The 15272-nt window shown below is 35.6% G+C and overlaps 3 protein-coding genes across 4 annotated transcripts; 2 read left to right on the forward strand and 1 right to left on the reverse strand.

The window, feature by feature from the left end:
* Window positions 1–995: 995 nt before the first annotated feature.
* Window positions 996–2871, forward strand: LOC125204764 (uncharacterized). Its single transcript, XM_048103491.2, has 4 exons — window positions 996–1158; window positions 1259–1430; window positions 2033–2127; window positions 2212–2871. The coding sequence occupies exons 1-4, from the start codon at window positions 1114–1116 to the stop codon at window positions 2713–2715; spliced, it is 816 nt and encodes a 271-aa protein (XP_047959448.1). The 5' UTR covers window positions 996–1113; the 3' UTR covers window positions 2716–2871.
* A 4300-nt stretch (window positions 2872–7171) lies between these two features.
* On the forward strand, window positions 7172–10311 carry LOC125203191 (sulfite exporter TauE/SafE family protein 3-like). 2 transcript variants are annotated; one of them, XM_089061135.1, is made up of 13 exons: window positions 7172–7408; window positions 7717–7969; window positions 8057–8216; window positions 8338–8538; window positions 8630–8694; window positions 8777–8804; window positions 8882–8979; window positions 9047–9133; window positions 9222–9272; window positions 9356–9577; window positions 9678–9771; window positions 9858–9998; window positions 10077–10311. In XM_089061135.1, the coding sequence occupies exons 2-13, from the start codon at window positions 7754–7756 to the stop codon at window positions 10166–10168; spliced, it is 1455 nt and encodes a 484-aa protein (XP_088917261.1). In that variant the 5' UTR covers window positions 7172–7408; window positions 7717–7753; the 3' UTR covers window positions 10169–10311. The 2 variants fall into 2 exon arrangements, with proteins under 2 accessions (XP_088917261.1, XP_088917260.1); XM_089061134.1 differs by lacking the exon at window positions 7172–7408 and adding an exon at window positions 7456–7611.
* Window positions 10312–10317: 6 nt separating this feature from the next.
* LOC148923871 (protein disulfide isomerase-like 1-6) lies at window positions 10318–13807 on the reverse strand. The gene is made up of 12 exons (XM_089061133.1): window positions 13078–13807; window positions 12674–12803; window positions 12284–12449; window positions 11998–12116; window positions 11768–11848; window positions 11613–11702; window positions 11456–11527; window positions 11305–11373; window positions 11004–11084; window positions 10793–10927; window positions 10642–10695; window positions 10318–10564 (listed from the first exon to the last, which is right to left on the reverse strand). Exons 1-12 carry the CDS (start codon window positions 13587–13589, stop codon window positions 10469–10471), a joined length of 1605 nt encoding a protein of 534 aa, XP_088917259.1. The 5' UTR covers window positions 13590–13807; the 3' UTR covers window positions 10318–10468.
* Between the last annotated feature and the right edge of the window lie 1465 nt (window positions 13808–15272).

Below are 15272 nucleotides of genomic sequence, written 5' to 3' on the forward strand. Positions count from 1 at the left end.
GTTCATTAATATCTATAGTTTTATTTTGCGTTTCTAGGGGTGGAGAAAATAAAGTTATAAAATAGTACAAGTAAAATAGAGGGAGTGAGTTTCTAATTTTATAAATAAGTACTTCATCCATCCCACAAAAGATGTCATATTTGTGGGACGTTACGAGATTTTAGGAGGTTTTGTTTTATGTGTTAAATGGAGAGAGAGAAAATAATTTTTACATTCATGTGAGAGAGAAATTTTTCCAAAAGGGAAAATGTGACAATTGTTGTGGGACAAACTAAAAAGGAAAGTGTGACATCTTTTGTGGGACGGAGGGAGCATGAGACAAAAGGAGTAGTAAAAATTATTTTGAGATGGTCTTTGATTTCGATACTCCCACATTTCTCTGTAAAATATTTCTCATTACAAACTACGTGAGTTTTAAGTATAATTAGTAGAAAATGAAAAAAATATATTGAAATAGTGTTAGTTCAAAGTTACACTCATATCATTACTGATTTTTTAAGTTATATGGTAATGTGTTGTGAAAAAAATTATGGGCCTTGGGATATAAATTGTAAATAAGAAAAGGTGTGTAGCTAATATGTTGTGAAAAAGTTTAAAGAAAATAAATGAATTAATTTTGGTAAGATGGCAAAAAACATTAAAAAGGACAAAGAAAAGTAGGCATATGGAGTAGTAATTTATCTAAATAAGAGTATCCGCAATATAGTGAGTTTGTCATGTCCACATGAGACGAGATATAGAAGAGATACGTTATGAATAGGTAGACGTTATTGGTGTAGTTTAGAGTCGAATTTAAGGTTGAATACTTTTTATGCTATTTTTAAGTGTTGTTAGTACTTTTCTATATCTTGGGTATATAATCATTATATTTATCGATGATTTTGATGAACACTTCAAGAATATTTTTATGCTTTTGTACATTGTGGTGTTGGATTGAATGACATGACACCCTTAACTTTTTCATTAGCGATTAAAAGTTCAATTAACAATATTATTCATAATTAATAGCGAAATTAAAATTATACTCCGCGTGTCGTCTTTGCGATTCGATATTTCGCCCAAAATTCTGACATTCAAAAACCCTGCAACGAAATTCCAACACCGGGAAAAAAAATGTCGGTTATCAACTGTGAAACCTTCTACGAAGACGAACCCACGGTAACTTGATTTTGATCTCCCCTCCTCTTTCCTACATTTAATTTCACAAGTAATTTTGGATGACAATCAAATAATTCTTCGTGTTTTTCTATGCCATCAGCTGGATGAAGTCAAACGTGAAATTTCTAGTATTGTGGGACTGCCGGAGATCAAGAGGCAGTTGGAATCAATTGTGGATAAAATTACTGATGCGGAGAAGGACGCCGCCGATGGAATTAGGGTTATACCTCCAAAGCCCTTTCACATGGTGTTCGTCGGCAGGAATGGAACAGGTACGCCTCCTGAATCGTAATCACTCGCAGGAATTAGGGCTATTTCCGAGTTTAACTGTCATGCTTCATGATTCTTTCAATGTAGTGGCTGTTGACTTGATTAATATAAGTTTCATGTGCCTTGTTATATGGGGGAAATTTGTGAAATGTATGTAGGAATTCCATCTTGGACTCAAGTTTCTCATTGCCTTAGTTAAAAAGACAACAATTTTATTGAAATTGGGCAAAAATGAAAAGGTCTTATGGATGAACTTTGTTGATCAAGCAATGTGAAAATATTAGCCAGCAACAGTGTTGCCTAGCTGTTAAGATAAGGCTCAAGAAGTTTATGTGGGAAAAGAGCAGCTAGGAGATTGCTGCGAAGGCGGGAAACGGCTTCACTCTTTATTGCAAATGGGATATAATGTAGTCTTCTGTGGAACTAATTTGCTTGGTGTGTATAAATGGAAAATACTACTGTCATTACTCATTAGACTATTCGACATTCCACAATGCTCTGTATAACCGTAACATAATTGATTTCTCAAGAGTTCATGTTTGTTTCATAGCTTTCTATGACTATTTACTGCTCTTAATGCAACCTTTTATGCGTACGTTAACAGGCAAGTCCACAGTGGCTAGAATAATTGGCAAACTATTTTACTTGGCCGGAGCTCTGGCTTCATACACTGTGACTGAAATGCAAGGAAATCAAAAGGTTAAGAACTGTTTCATTTAGCATAATGCAATAGTTTAATTTCCTTAAGCCGCACAGCATAATAGAGCATTGTGACATGACCAGATGAAAGATGCAGAGGGTGGCGTGCTGCTCGTGAACATAGATGAGGAAGATCTCATTAATTCCGATACACAGGAGGAGCTCATAGCTGCGATGGACGCAGGAGACTCATCAGTTGTGTTAGCCGGGAATTACATTGCCTTGAACCAATACATGAAGTGCAACCTCAATTTGTACAAAAGGTTCTCAGCGAGGCTTCAATTCGACGACTTGACTTGCGAAGATCTTGCCATGATTCTTGAGAGGAAGGCAAGCATTAAAGAGGAGAATGATTTGTTATGTGGCTTTGAGCTGGATAGCTCTTGCAGCACCGACAGTATCGCTCGGACGATAGCTGAGCTTACGCCTCGAAACCTACGTAGCTTGCTGAATGCACATTTGCTGGATCAGATGCTGATTGAGGCGAAGAAAGTGGCCATGCCAGGAGAGAAAATCATATCATTGGGGGACCTGGCGATGGGTATACAGAATGGGGCAGATGTCTACAAGAAGTTGCTAAATTTGTGATAATTAGGGATTTTGTGATTATGAAGAAATTGATAATTAGTTGTTGTCATATTACTTCGTAGTCATTAGTTATTAATTACTTCACCATTTGTAAGATAACCCAACTTTTGATGTGCTAATGCCAGCCATTTTAATGGCATTGGTATTTCTTTTGTCCGACTATTTCTTCACATATTTTGGTTCCTTTACATCATAGTAGTAATTTATTTTGTACTGTTTTGGTAGGTATTTTTTAAAACCATGATTTTGTTCCTTTACAATTTACTCCCTCCGTCACAATAAGAGTCACTCTTTATCATTTTGTCCGTCCCACAATAAGAGTCACACTTCATTTTTACCATAAATAAGTAGGTCGCACATTCCACTTACTCACTTCACTCACATTTTATTATAAAATTAATATAAAAAAGTGAGTCTCATAGTCAACTAACTTTTTCAACTCACTATTTTTTACATTTCTTAAAATCCGTGTCCACAATAAGAGTGACTCCTATTGTGGGATGGAGGGGAGTACATCATATCCGCAATACTTTTTTTTTTGTTTGACCACAGTTGGATTTCAACCCGTGACCTCAAGGTCATCACAACTCCAAGCTGCCAACTGCGCTACGATCCGTTGGCCAACAATACTTCTTAACTACTCATTGAATTGGATTTAAGTGCAACACTTGTACCCTAGAGTTGTACCCTAGAATTGTCAGCCCAAGTTATTTTCAGCCCATCATGAGATTTAACATCGTTTTCTAAATGTTAGTTCGAAGAGGACGTCATTAAATAATTTTGAATCATTTTGCAACAAGAGTTACTTTCGTTTTAAAGAAACTCTCCCACATATTCCATTAATTAAGTCACAAACTTTGATCGAATTTGCCTTATTTCAACGTAGATCCGCCATTAAACAAGTACTCATGGAAATACTAGAAAATTTATTAGGGCATATAAAATTGATAAATAACTAATAGTAGTACTAAGTGGAGTAAATAAGAAAGCTATTGTCTTTAGATCGAGATTGTTATATATTTTCCTTGTAAGAATGCGTTGGCGCAGTCACATTATTTTCAATCACTGATCTAAGTTTGAGTCGTGCATAAGTTATGGTGATTTGTAAACATGCAATTAATTGATCGCATGAATAAAATATGACAACAATTAATTTATTTTGGTTAGGTCATTATTCTTCGTCATTTATTACCATTGTTTTTCCACATTTTCACCATACCTAACGTTCTCATTACCCTTTCATCTCCCACAATTTTAGTATTACTTCATATCTTAATAAGCCTGAAACTTCCGGGAAATAACATTTGAATTGAAATGACGACCATCCATTTATTTTAATTTTTATGTTTAATAAAAGTAATTGGATTAAATGAATAAAACTTACCGTAAAATATCTATACATCAATATAGGGTCAGGTTATAGGTTAGGTTGATAATTTTTCTTAAATTAATAACTGACAACTATGTCAACAACTTATGTTATAAATGTCAACACGAAGACAAAATAGTTGATATATATCAACTACATTTAGTTGGCATACAAAATGTTTTCGTGTTCACGTCTATAATGTAAGTTGTTGACATAATTGTTAGTTATCAATAAAAGAAACTTATCAAAACGTATGTTAACTACATTTAGTTAACATACAAATATCTTCGTGTTCACATCTAACATAAATTGTTGACATAGTTGTTAGTTATCAGTTAAAGAAAATTATCAACTGATTATCTCTATCAATATATTGTACATCGCATAATCAATAACGTATATATGTTGCCGACAGATCATGAGAATGTCCTTATACTCTACTTCTCTTTCAATTTTTGTATAAAAAATAATTTTGTAATGAGAAATATCGACCTCCTTAGATATTTTTTATGGAGATAGATCAAATATGTGTCATATTGGTTGTTACATTGACTTTCGTGTTGGAAGTAGTATGGAGTATTAAATAAGGTTAGTTGTTAAAAAAAAAAAAAAAAACACGATTTTATTAGAGTAAATGTTATAACTGGTCCTAAATATATGTCCATTTTAAACGGTTTTAATTCGATTTTGACCGATTTTAATGATTTTAATAGTCCCATTCAGATTAGAACCATTTAAAAACTAATCAAAATCAGATTAAAATTGTTTAAAAATTGACGGAATTATTAGTACTAAAACTGGTCCTAAATATATGTCCATTTTAAACAGTTTTAATCCAATTTTGACCGATTTGATAGTTTTAATAGTCTCATTCAGGTTAAAATCGGATTAAAATCGTTTAAAAATTGACAGAATTATTATTGTAGGACCAATTGTAATCCGAGTTGGAATATTCAGGATGAAAAATTCAAAAGATAAAATATATGGCCAAAATCATAAAATGCACATATGTTAGTTTTGGATTTACCTATTATATCAATTAAATAGATAGATTCTCTAAAACTAAATTTAATAATATTAATGGGCTAAAAAGACTACCAAAATCGCGCAAATGTAATCTTCACCGGAACTCAACGCCGTCGCCGTAATCCGAAGCCGTTAGATCACGCAATTCAAGATTCAACGGCGGAGATGACTCCTCCGCGGCCGTCCCGTCGCGATTGCGAAGGGCGCTTTGGTTTGTGGTGGGGGTTGGGAGGCGGAGGGAGGTGGCGACGCGGAGAGAATTACGGTTGTGGTGGTGGAGCCCACTCCCACGCTTACGTGGACGGATTGCGACACGCTGGGGTTGGATGGAGAATATGCGGAAACGAGAGGGGCAGATTAGGAAATATCGACGTGGCGGTAGCGTATAGGTTAGGACAAACGTAAACTGTGTTTAGGAGAAGATTATGCGTGGGAGTCATGCAGTTTACGTTAATGATGTACGTAATTACATTTGACAATTGTAGTAATCGTCCAATTAAATAATAATTTCATTACGTTTATTGTTACTGTGAGTATAAAAGTAGGCAATTCAGCTTTCTTTCTTTTGTGGGATTTGCAATTTAAAAAGTAGATGGTTGATTTTGACACTTGATATAGTATTATATGATTAATTTTTATTGGTGGTAGATTGTTAGATTATGTTATATACTATATTCAAATGATGAGAAGCTTCTTGAACATGACTAATTGATTAACCAAATCAATAAGTTCTTGTATATAATTAGTTGGACTTGACTTGTGATTTAGAATATTGTCGAACTCAACTTATAATATAGATTAGAAATTTAGAATATATGAAGTGTCAAAGTTAATGAAGCGATATTAATATTTGTGTATCACCACATGTATAATTGAAATGTTGACCAACTCATTCAGATTTTGTAAAGAATAGATAATTATGTTATAATTAAACTGAAATCGATATCAATGTACTATCAAATTGATGCTAATTAGTATTCTCTCTGTTTCATAAAAGTTGAGTCACTTCATTCTTTGCACTCGATTTGAAAAAATTATAATAAATAGTTAAAGTGGATTAATAATAAAGTAAATTTGAAAATAACGTAGAGCCTTTTATCTACGTTATTCTCAATTTTATTTTATTATTTATCCATTCTAACTATTTATTACAATTTTTTCAAAACGAGTTAAAAAATGAAACGACTCAACTTTCATGAGACTATATAATATAACTGAATTTAGATTAATCATAAAAAATCAAAATCATACGTGGAGTAGTTGGCAAAATATATTAATCATGATCATCATGCATTATTCATGCCAAATGAAGAAAAAAAAAAGTACAGTGTGAACAAATTAAGGCATATCTTTATAGAACAAATCTAGATTAAAATATCAGTGTTCAAAGTATTATAAAAAATTAATAATTCGGGGCATTATATTTGGATAATTTTGTTATCAATAGTTTAGAATGTGATTATATTAATTACAATTTTCTTTAAAATGAAAATGACCACTCGAGTAGTATTTTATTTTGTGATGTAGGAGGCGCGATGCAATTACATTGGTATGGAGCTTTTGTATCATTGAATTTATTGTGGGTCAAATGGGACTTTAATAATGTTTTTAATTATTTCTTAGAAAATTCAATAGTTATAAATATAATCCTCCAAAAAGTAAAAAAATTAATAATATGGGCCTAGTGAGATTATGGATTTGCCAACTCGTCCTCTTGCACTTTATTCATGCTTTTTATAACACTCATTATTTCCACTTTTTATGTTTCATGTTCTAATTAAATTTAATCATAATAATAATAATAATAATAACAACTGATTTAACTAACTAATAATAACTTTGATGATGTATAATTAAAGTAGCAAACGTTTAGTTTACCTATAGTTCTCAATTTATTTAATTTCATAACAAAAATGAAGGAATAGTTAACTAACTAATATAAGTAAATTCCCCTATCAAAATACTCCTACTATAAAGAGAAAAGTAATGATAGCAAGTACAACTACTAAGCTGTCTCATGGTCATGAATCATGAATGCTCTGAGCCACAAAAATTAATACTCCTACTACTATAAAGTTGGAGCACCATAATTAAATTCAATTCTCTCATATTTTTCTACTCATACTACCAAAATATATCAGTAACATCGGGAAAAAAAGGCAGAGATGAAAGTCATCAACTCATCATGAGTAATTTCATCACAAGGATTTGAAAAGATTCTCTTTTGAAAGCTACAGTTCCGTTTTTTATGGTGAGAGAAGCTTGAGCCACCGAGCCGGAGACAAACTACATTTAAAGGTATGTTTTTTAGCTTATTCGTTTGAATTGCAGCATTGAAAAGTAAAGAGGGGGAAACATGTTGGCATAATTGCATGCCACTTCTGTTTTCTTGTGTAGTAGTAGAAATAAAGATAGAATCTTTCTGAGGCTTTGATTCTCACCACCCAAATTAACAAGAAAATTTTTTCACTCAAAGTTGCTGAGCTTCTTCACTCTGATAGGTCAACTCCCTACATCTTTCCTTGCCCTGAATTTTGATGTTTGTTTGTGTTTTTAGTTGATTTTGGAACATGGGTTTCAGGGAACATTCTTGATCTTTTTTGCAGGGTGAAGAAACAAGTAGGGTTTTGTTTGGAGGAATTCATGGCTGGGATAAGAGCAGAATGTGAAAAGGGTTTGACAGGAAAAGCTCTGATTTTGATTGCTTTACTAGCTTTAGCTTGTGGGATTGTTTCAGCTCAGGAGAATCTTGAGCAAGTGACTACTGAAGGAAATGGTGCCTCTGAATCTGATTATTTCACAAGAATTACCAGTTTCTTGGAGCAAAGTAGAGGCTTGCAAGCAAGACCTGTTTGGCCTGTTAGTTTTTTAATTATTTAGCAATTTTGTTTATGAAATTTCACTATTTAGTGCTGTGAAATTTGATGAAAGGGTTGTAATTTGTAGGATATGGAGTTTGGATGGAGAATAGTTGCTGGTACTGTGGTTGGATTCTTTGGTGCTGCTCTTGCTAGTGTTGGAGGTGTTGGTGGAGGTGGAATTTTCGTTCCGATGCTGGTGTTGATAGTCGGGTTCGACCCGAAAACATCAACTGCTATATCAAAGTGTAAGATTCAGTGCTAGACATGGACTAGTTTACACATGTGTATATATGGCTGAGAATGTGCTCATTGATGTAGGATTTTAACCCGTTTGTTTTTTAAGCGTTGTGTCGTTTTCTTGATCAGGTATGATAACCGGTGCTGCACTTGCTACCGTCTATTACAACATCAAGCTTCGCCATCCTTCCCTCGATCTCCCCATAATTGATTATGATTTAGCTCTTCTTTTCCAGCCAATGCTGATTCTTGGAATTAGCATTGGAGTTTTTTTCAATGTGATTTTGGCAGAATGGATGGTTACTGTCTTGCTCATAATTCTCTTCATAGGTAACTAACATATGCTCGCCTCTCTCTGCCTTTTTTCTCGTAAACGAATTACGAGAATGCTTAACTGCTTATTCGTTATGCAATTTGACAGCTACCTCGGCAAAGGCTTTCTTCAAAGGTGTCGAAACATGGAAGAAAGAAACCATAATAAAGAAGGTGCTGTAAATTTTCTACTTATTTGGAATTTTCATGATACAGCTTTAGGCTGATCAGTTTGCTTGTTTCTTTCGCCTTACAGGAAGCTGCTAGGCGGTTTGCATCTGACTGTAAGTCGGATTCTTGAATTGTTTATGCTCGTTAAAATTTTTTTTTGAATGCGCTAATGTTTTTTTATTAATCTCAGCACAAAATAGTGGAAGCGGAGAAGCGCCATACAAGCTTCTACCAACAGGCCCCACTGATGAAAATCGAGTGAATCTCAATGAGCAAAAACCGTTAGAGGTAACGAGATAAAAACTTCAACATCTCAGAAAGATTAGTTGCTGAGCTGGATTGGATAACTCTGCAGGTTTCCGTTATCAACAACGTATCCTGGAAGAAGCTCGCCTTTCTATTCGCTGTCTGGCTCGTTATCTGCTCGCTCCACATCTCCAGGGTACATCCCTGACTTAATCTGTCAAGTTTAAACTGATTTTCTGTTGCTCAAAATTTTCTTCTTCACTAACATTATGACGTTTCTCCAGGACTTTATGACCACTTGTTCAGTTGCATTTTGGATAGTAACTTTATTGCAGGTAAAATATCTCCATCTCATACGCGTTGGAGTAGCTCTAGTTTTGTGTTTTTCGCATTTTTTCATTCTTTTCTCCATCTGTAGATTCCCGTTGCAATCGGAGCCTCGGGATATCAGGCTGTCTGCTTGTATAAGGGTTGGAGCGTGATTGAGTCCAAAGGACAACCGGGAATTAACTGGACAGTATACCAGTTGATTCTTTGTTGTTTCTGTGGAATATTAGCTGGTGTCGTAGGCGGTCTTCTAGGCCTCGGAGGGGGATTCATCTTAGGTCCGTTGTTTCTCGAGCTAGGAGTTCCACCACAGGTGCATCTCTTTCCTTCTCATTGAGAAACTTACAAAGCCAAACTTTTTCTCATTTGAGACTTGATGATATAGCTAACTTGTTCGAATTCTTGAAATGCAGGTCTCGAGTGCCACAGCAACACTGGTCATGGCATTCTCGGCATCCATGTCTGTTATACAATACTACCTCTTGAGGCGTTTCCCTCCATCCTATGGCACGTTCTTTCACCTTTCGGATGCTGAGAAACCTCACTGTGATGTCGATTATAGACAGCTAACTTCCTTTCGGTTTTTCTTGCAGCCCTTTATTTTGTTGCAGTGGCTACCTTTGCTGCATTGGTGGGGCTCCACGTGGTCAGAAAGCTCGTTAAAATACTTGGTAGGGCGTCGTTGATCATCTTCATCCTCGCCTTCACCATCTTTGTGAGCGCGATTTCACTAGGTATGCTCATTTTCTATCGTGTTTCGTTGCCAAGAACGAGGAGAGCAATGCAAGTTTATGCTACTCTGTTTTGTACAGGTTGGGTTGGAATTGAAAACATCATCGGAAGCGAAGACCGTGGGCATGACTTGTGGTTTTACAACTTTTGTGAATACGACAACAAGCCTTAGTTGCTGCCTCAATTTCATGTACAGACTTTTGTACTAAACTTTTGTCTTGTTTTTCGCCGTTGTAAGAAGCTATATTTAAGTACTTGATGACATAAGTACTAAAATCAAGAGTTAATGTATGTCCAACTACCCTCTTGTTATCATTGGACTTGTTACAAACTAAATTTTATAGATATAAATATATAGGTTCTTTCTATGCAGTATAAGTTCACAAATCGTTTCCATCTACAAATATCATCTCTGGGTTTTGTTCTTCGTACAACTCTGGAGGCAAATCGGCTTCCAACAATGTATGTCGAATTACAATTCATCCTTGGTCGCGTCATCTTGAGTTTTCAAAATTTTGTTGATAAGTGCAGCTAAGTCCTTCAAGTTGGACTTTGTGGAGAGCGTGATCTGCGTATGAGACACGTTAAAAAGACAAGGCTCGACTATAAGGAGTGGAAAGTTTAAGAAACGTAGCTATGGCATACCGGGTTTGACTTGTCGTTTGCAGGGTAGAAGAGTAGAGTTGGATAGTCCTCAACCTGCATATACATTTCAATTTTCAAGATGAAATGTTCTAGCTAAATTCGTAAAGTTATATCAGGATTGAAGGTACGAGTAGATGAGATGTCGTCTTACCTGCAATTTTGGATGTTCATTAGTTGAAGCATCTATCCTTGCAAAGACCAGATTATCCAACCCCTTGAAGTGCTTTGCCAGTTTCTGGACATGCTTGCTCGTGGTTTCGCAGGTGATGCACCACGGTGTGTGGACCTAAAGAACGAGCAGTGTCAAGACTTCATCAACATAAACAAGTGAAGAAGGCTTTGAAGCGCGAAGCTAAACAAACCTCCAAAACTAAGTTTGCAGGATTGTTAAGGACCAACTCATCAAATGTCTTTCCCACTACAGTCAGAATGCTGGAGTTTTTCTGCAGGAACGAAATTTGAGTCGTGTTACTAATGCTGTTAAAGAAACTTGTACATACCCGATTAAAGCAATTCGACAAGCATTTATCTTGTTTGGGAAACATGACACGTCGACTCTTCAAAATATATACTCTTTTTTCAAATCAGGATAATGTAATCTCACAAATAACGATTCGTTATGCAGGAATGAACTAATACTAGCAGTGGTTTATAGGAACTCACATTATCAGGAATTGTTTGTGACTTGAAGTATGGTTTCAATGTTCCTTGCACGAGGCCGGTACAGAATTCCTGCAATGCCAATACATACAATGACCGAACGAGAAATTACACGATAGATGAAATCCACAACATTACAGAAGAAATTTATTACTTCAATATTTCTTGATGTTATATCTGATTCCAGCAGATACTTCGAGTTGCTGTTGTAGTCAAAAGAAACAACCTGCAGACGAAAAAGAAGGAAATGATAGAGAAATTTAAACCAATAATCATACAAGAAGAATATGCAAGAAAGAATTGAATTTTACCACCGAATCATCCGAGTCTTCAAGTCCAAATAAAGACAGGAAGGGCTTTGCGAGATTTTCCTCTCTAATATCTACAGCTACAAACATCATCTGCAATATCACAGGAACATTTCAGAGAAATGCGATGGCAAAAGGAAAGACTAAGAGTAGAAGACCTGTGACTTGAACTTCTTCGCAATTTCTTGTAATGGCTTAAGGAACTTTTGCAAGTCGTCATCCTCAGCGAAGACATACACCTAGTTTGAACATACAAGGAAGATTAAAAAGTACACTTTCAACCGTTGATATACATTTCAATCCTTTTTTTTAATTTTAGAGATGAACTAACTGATTTTTTATAAACTGGAAAAAAGTAAAAATAATCTGCAAGTGATGGAAGAGCAACCTGTAGCTTGTTCGTGCCGGAGTATACTTTAGCGGAGTTCAGGTCAGTCATTATAGTAACCAACGGGAACTTGTTGTTCTCCAAAAACCGCAAGATTTCGTCTGAACTGAAATGTCCGTCTGTAAGCCACAACAATTGCCTCTTCAGCCCAAATAATACGTTCGAATAATAAGATAGATAAAACCATGGAGGTTTATGCAGTGTTATTGTTTTTTTAGAGTTATTGCATAACACAAAACTGCACATTAGAAATGAAGTTGTGATTGTCTTGCCTAAATGAACTCACCAAACGATGTGTAATGCTCTGGTTCGCTTTTCACAAGACCAAAGAAAGGTTTAATCGGCGTGCCAACAGGGTATAATACTTTGGCTACCTCAGCACTGCTTGTTTCTAGAAATTGGACTTCATTGTCAGCAACAGCAGCTTTTACGAACTCCCCATACTCAGGCCCCTGAATATACGATCTAGTATTATTTAGTAAGTCTGCACCAGCTAGATCAAACAAGATGCAAACTATAGATAAAACAAGACCAATGCAGCATCTCCCTCGCTAGCAATGTCTTCTATTTCAACATAGACTAAAGACTACATCACAAAGTAACTGGACTAAGAGATGAAAAGTACTACTACTAATCAGTATTTTTGAAATAACTCAAGATCTTAACACCCACGAACCTCAAATTTATCAAATAGCCCAACTGCATATGTAGAGTGCTGCTTCAGGTATTCATTCGCATCAGCTACCGAGCTTATTCCAATAACAGGCGCCCCGGTCTTCTTCCTTGTCCACAACACTATTTCTTCCCTTTTCACAAAATCTCACCAAGAGAGAGCTACATCAAACACATATCTACAAATGACTACACCAATGCAAATGAACTCATCACAGATCATCCTCTTCTCAACCAAGAATCTTGACTGGAACCACAAAACTTCATAACAAATCACACACAATGCAATAACATAACATAAACTAGTTCCAAAATCACAATGATTTATAGCAATGCAATAATCTATGATCCCAAATATCAAACTCCACCACTTACACCTTCAATCAATCAAAAATTCGAAACGCTTACGATGAAAATCCACCGGTGTAAGGCCGAGAGGTGCCATTGACAAACAGCAACAGAGTTGGGAACCCTTTAATCTCAATGCTCGAAGCCGCCTTCGAGTACCTATCGCCGTCAATCTTGGCCAGCAAAACCCTACTCCCTAAACCCTTGAGCACATTCGCCGCCTCAGCAAACCTCGGCATCAATTCAGCACTTCTGCCGCACCACGGCGCGTACCCCAAAACCAACACATACTCATTCCCCTCAATTGCCCTCTTCGCGCTGTCGGCGTTGAGCTCAAGCACTACTCTCTGAGCTCTGCTCAGCACCTCCGATTTCTTCCCAGTTTCAAAATTCGCAGCTGCGGGCTCCGAATTTGCTCCGTTTTCTTGCTCGTCGTCTATTGCGATGAGTTCATCGATGTCTCCCAGATCATCAGCGTCTTCGATTTCTGAAAAAACTGCTGCGGAGGTGAGGAGGAGGAGTAGAATTGCGGGGAGAAGAAGGGTTCTTGAGCTAAACTTGAGGTGGTACATGGTGATTTGGAGGTTAATTTACTAGATTTTTGAAGTAAAGATTGAAACTTTTTAGTGTGTGAGATCTGTTGTTTGGATCGTTTGCATAGTTGGAAGGAAAATGGTGGTGGGGGTGTATGAAATTAATGCAGCAACGTGCTCAAATGCAGAGGATTATAAAACACTGATTTTTCTTAAACCAGCCGCATATCACGGCGACGGCGACGGCGTCTCTAACAAAATTTCATTTTTTCAAAATGAAATTGAAGTCTTTTTTCTTTTCCTTTGTTTATTACTTCCTCGGATCATCCCACATAATTTGTTCCCACTTCACTTTTATCATTTTTGGTAGTGAACCTCATATTCCACTGATTCATTCATACTCATATTTTATTATAAAACTAATACTTTAAAAAGTAGGACTCACATCCCACCAACTTTTTGAACCCACTTTCCATTAGATTTCTTAAAACCCGTGTGCTGAGTCAAAGTGTCTCAAATTATCTGGGACAGAGGGAGTATTTTTTCTTTTTTTTGATAAAGAAAGTAGGCTAAGCCTTAAAAGAAAGTAAATCAACGACAATAAGAAATGCCTAACCTATCATGAAGGAGCTAAATATTAAGACCTGATGGTGGTTGATCCAAAATATGCACCCCACGAGCAAAGCTATAGGCATGGTGCGATAAGAAGACTGCCGCAAAATTCCCCTCGCGATGCACATGGTGGCGCGCACCACTGCAAAAGTAAACATACTCCCTCCAAAAGAAACATTTGAAACGACGTGAATTTCAATGCACAAAATAGAAAAGAGCGATAATTATTATGGGATCGAGGGAGTATATACTGGTTAGTACTAGTACTACATAAAATGATCAAATACTAAAATTGATTTATTAAAAAGTTTCATGTACCGTTCCTTGCATTCCTTGCGAATATTCCAAAATAAAGAAAAGGATTGTTGGCTCTAAATATAGCAAATTCTACTTAATTCATGACTTAAATATAAATTTAATAATGTTGTATGACAATACACCAATTTTCGATTTGTAATGATTTTCGTAACACAAAACTAATGAAGTATCGTGGCGTGGTGACGTCTCTCGTTGTACAAAATATAGGTATATGATTTTTAGAAATGAAAATAAATAAATAAATAAATGTTATAGCTTGATATACCAACTTTTAAAAGAATATCTAACACTTTATATTGTAGTAGTAATAGATTCAGTCCAGAAAAAGAAATAATATGGAGTATAATAAATAATGCTGTTCATATGCTATATACATCTTCCATTTTTGCCAGACAAGAGATTTCAGATTTCTATTACCTGAAATTTGATCAAATGTGGAGGGTTTTTGTTTTTCATTTTAAATGTGGAGGTTGGATTCCCTTCATGTCTTCATCCGAATCCTTCTGTAATAAAATTCAGAAATCTTTTTTTTTTCAATAATTTTTTGAAAGGTTGTTCATCATTCAAATGCATTTTACGTGGATTGACAATCCTCTTCAAATTCTCATTCGAAATCCTAAAGTTTTGATCATGCAGTTTAAATTAAGTGGATAATAGAAATTAATTTATCACTCTCAAAGAAATAAACATACCTTAATTTGTCTACTATACATATAAAACCAGCCCTTTATGTTCTTTCTTGCTTCTCTAAACTATTCAATTTGGTTGGTTGAAATAATTTTTTTATTTTTA

This window comes from Salvia hispanica, chromosome 6, assembly GCF_029641045.1.
Source record: "Salvia hispanica isolate PSC_SH4W2 chromosome 6, Shi_PSC_v1, whole genome shotgun sequence".
Classification (NCBI taxonomy): Eukaryota; Viridiplantae; Streptophyta; class Magnoliopsida; order Lamiales; family Lamiaceae; genus Salvia; species Salvia hispanica.

What these genes read in the sequence shown, in the direction of transcription:
- LOC125204764 (XM_048103491.2), top strand. Translation starts at nt 1,114, where the DNA reads ATGTCGGTTATCAACTGTGAAACCTTCTACGAAGACGAACCCACG. An exon ending in TCTACGAAGACGAACCCACG is followed by an intron (nt 1,159 to 1,258) that starts GTAACTTGATTT and finishes CTATGCCATCAG; the next exon opens with CTGGATGAAGTCAAACGTGA. An exon ending in CGTCGGCAGGAATGGAACAG is followed by an intron (nt 1,431 to 2,032) that starts GTACGCCTCCTG and finishes GTACGTTAACAG; the next exon opens with GCAAGTCCACAGTGGCTAGA.
- LOC125203191 (XM_089061135.1), top strand. Translation starts at nt 7,754, where the DNA reads ATGGCTGGGATAAGAGCAGAATGTGAAAAGGGTTTGACAGGAAAAGCT. An exon ending in GCTCATAATTCTCTTCATAG is followed by an intron (nt 8,539 to 8,629) that starts GTAACTAACATA and finishes GCAATTTGACAG; the next exon opens with CTACCTCGGCAAAGGCTTTC. An exon ending in TAGGCGGTTTGCATCTGACT is followed by an intron (nt 8,805 to 8,881) that starts GTAAGTCGGATT and finishes TATTAATCTCAG; the next exon opens with CACAAAATAGTGGAAGCGGA.
- LOC148923871 (XM_089061133.1), bottom strand. Translation starts at nt 13,589, where the DNA reads ATGTACCACCTCAAGTTTAGCTCAAGAACCCTTCTTCTCCCCGCAATT. An exon ending in TAACATCAAGAAATATTGAA is followed by an intron (nt 11,374 to 11,455) that starts GTAATAAATTTC and finishes TTGGCATTGCAG; the next exon opens with GAATTCTGTACCGGCCTCGT. An exon ending in CACAAACAATTCCTGATAAT is followed by an intron (nt 11,085 to 11,304) that starts GTGAGTTCCTAT and finishes TCGTTCCTGCAG; the next exon opens with AAAAACTCCAGCATTCTGAC.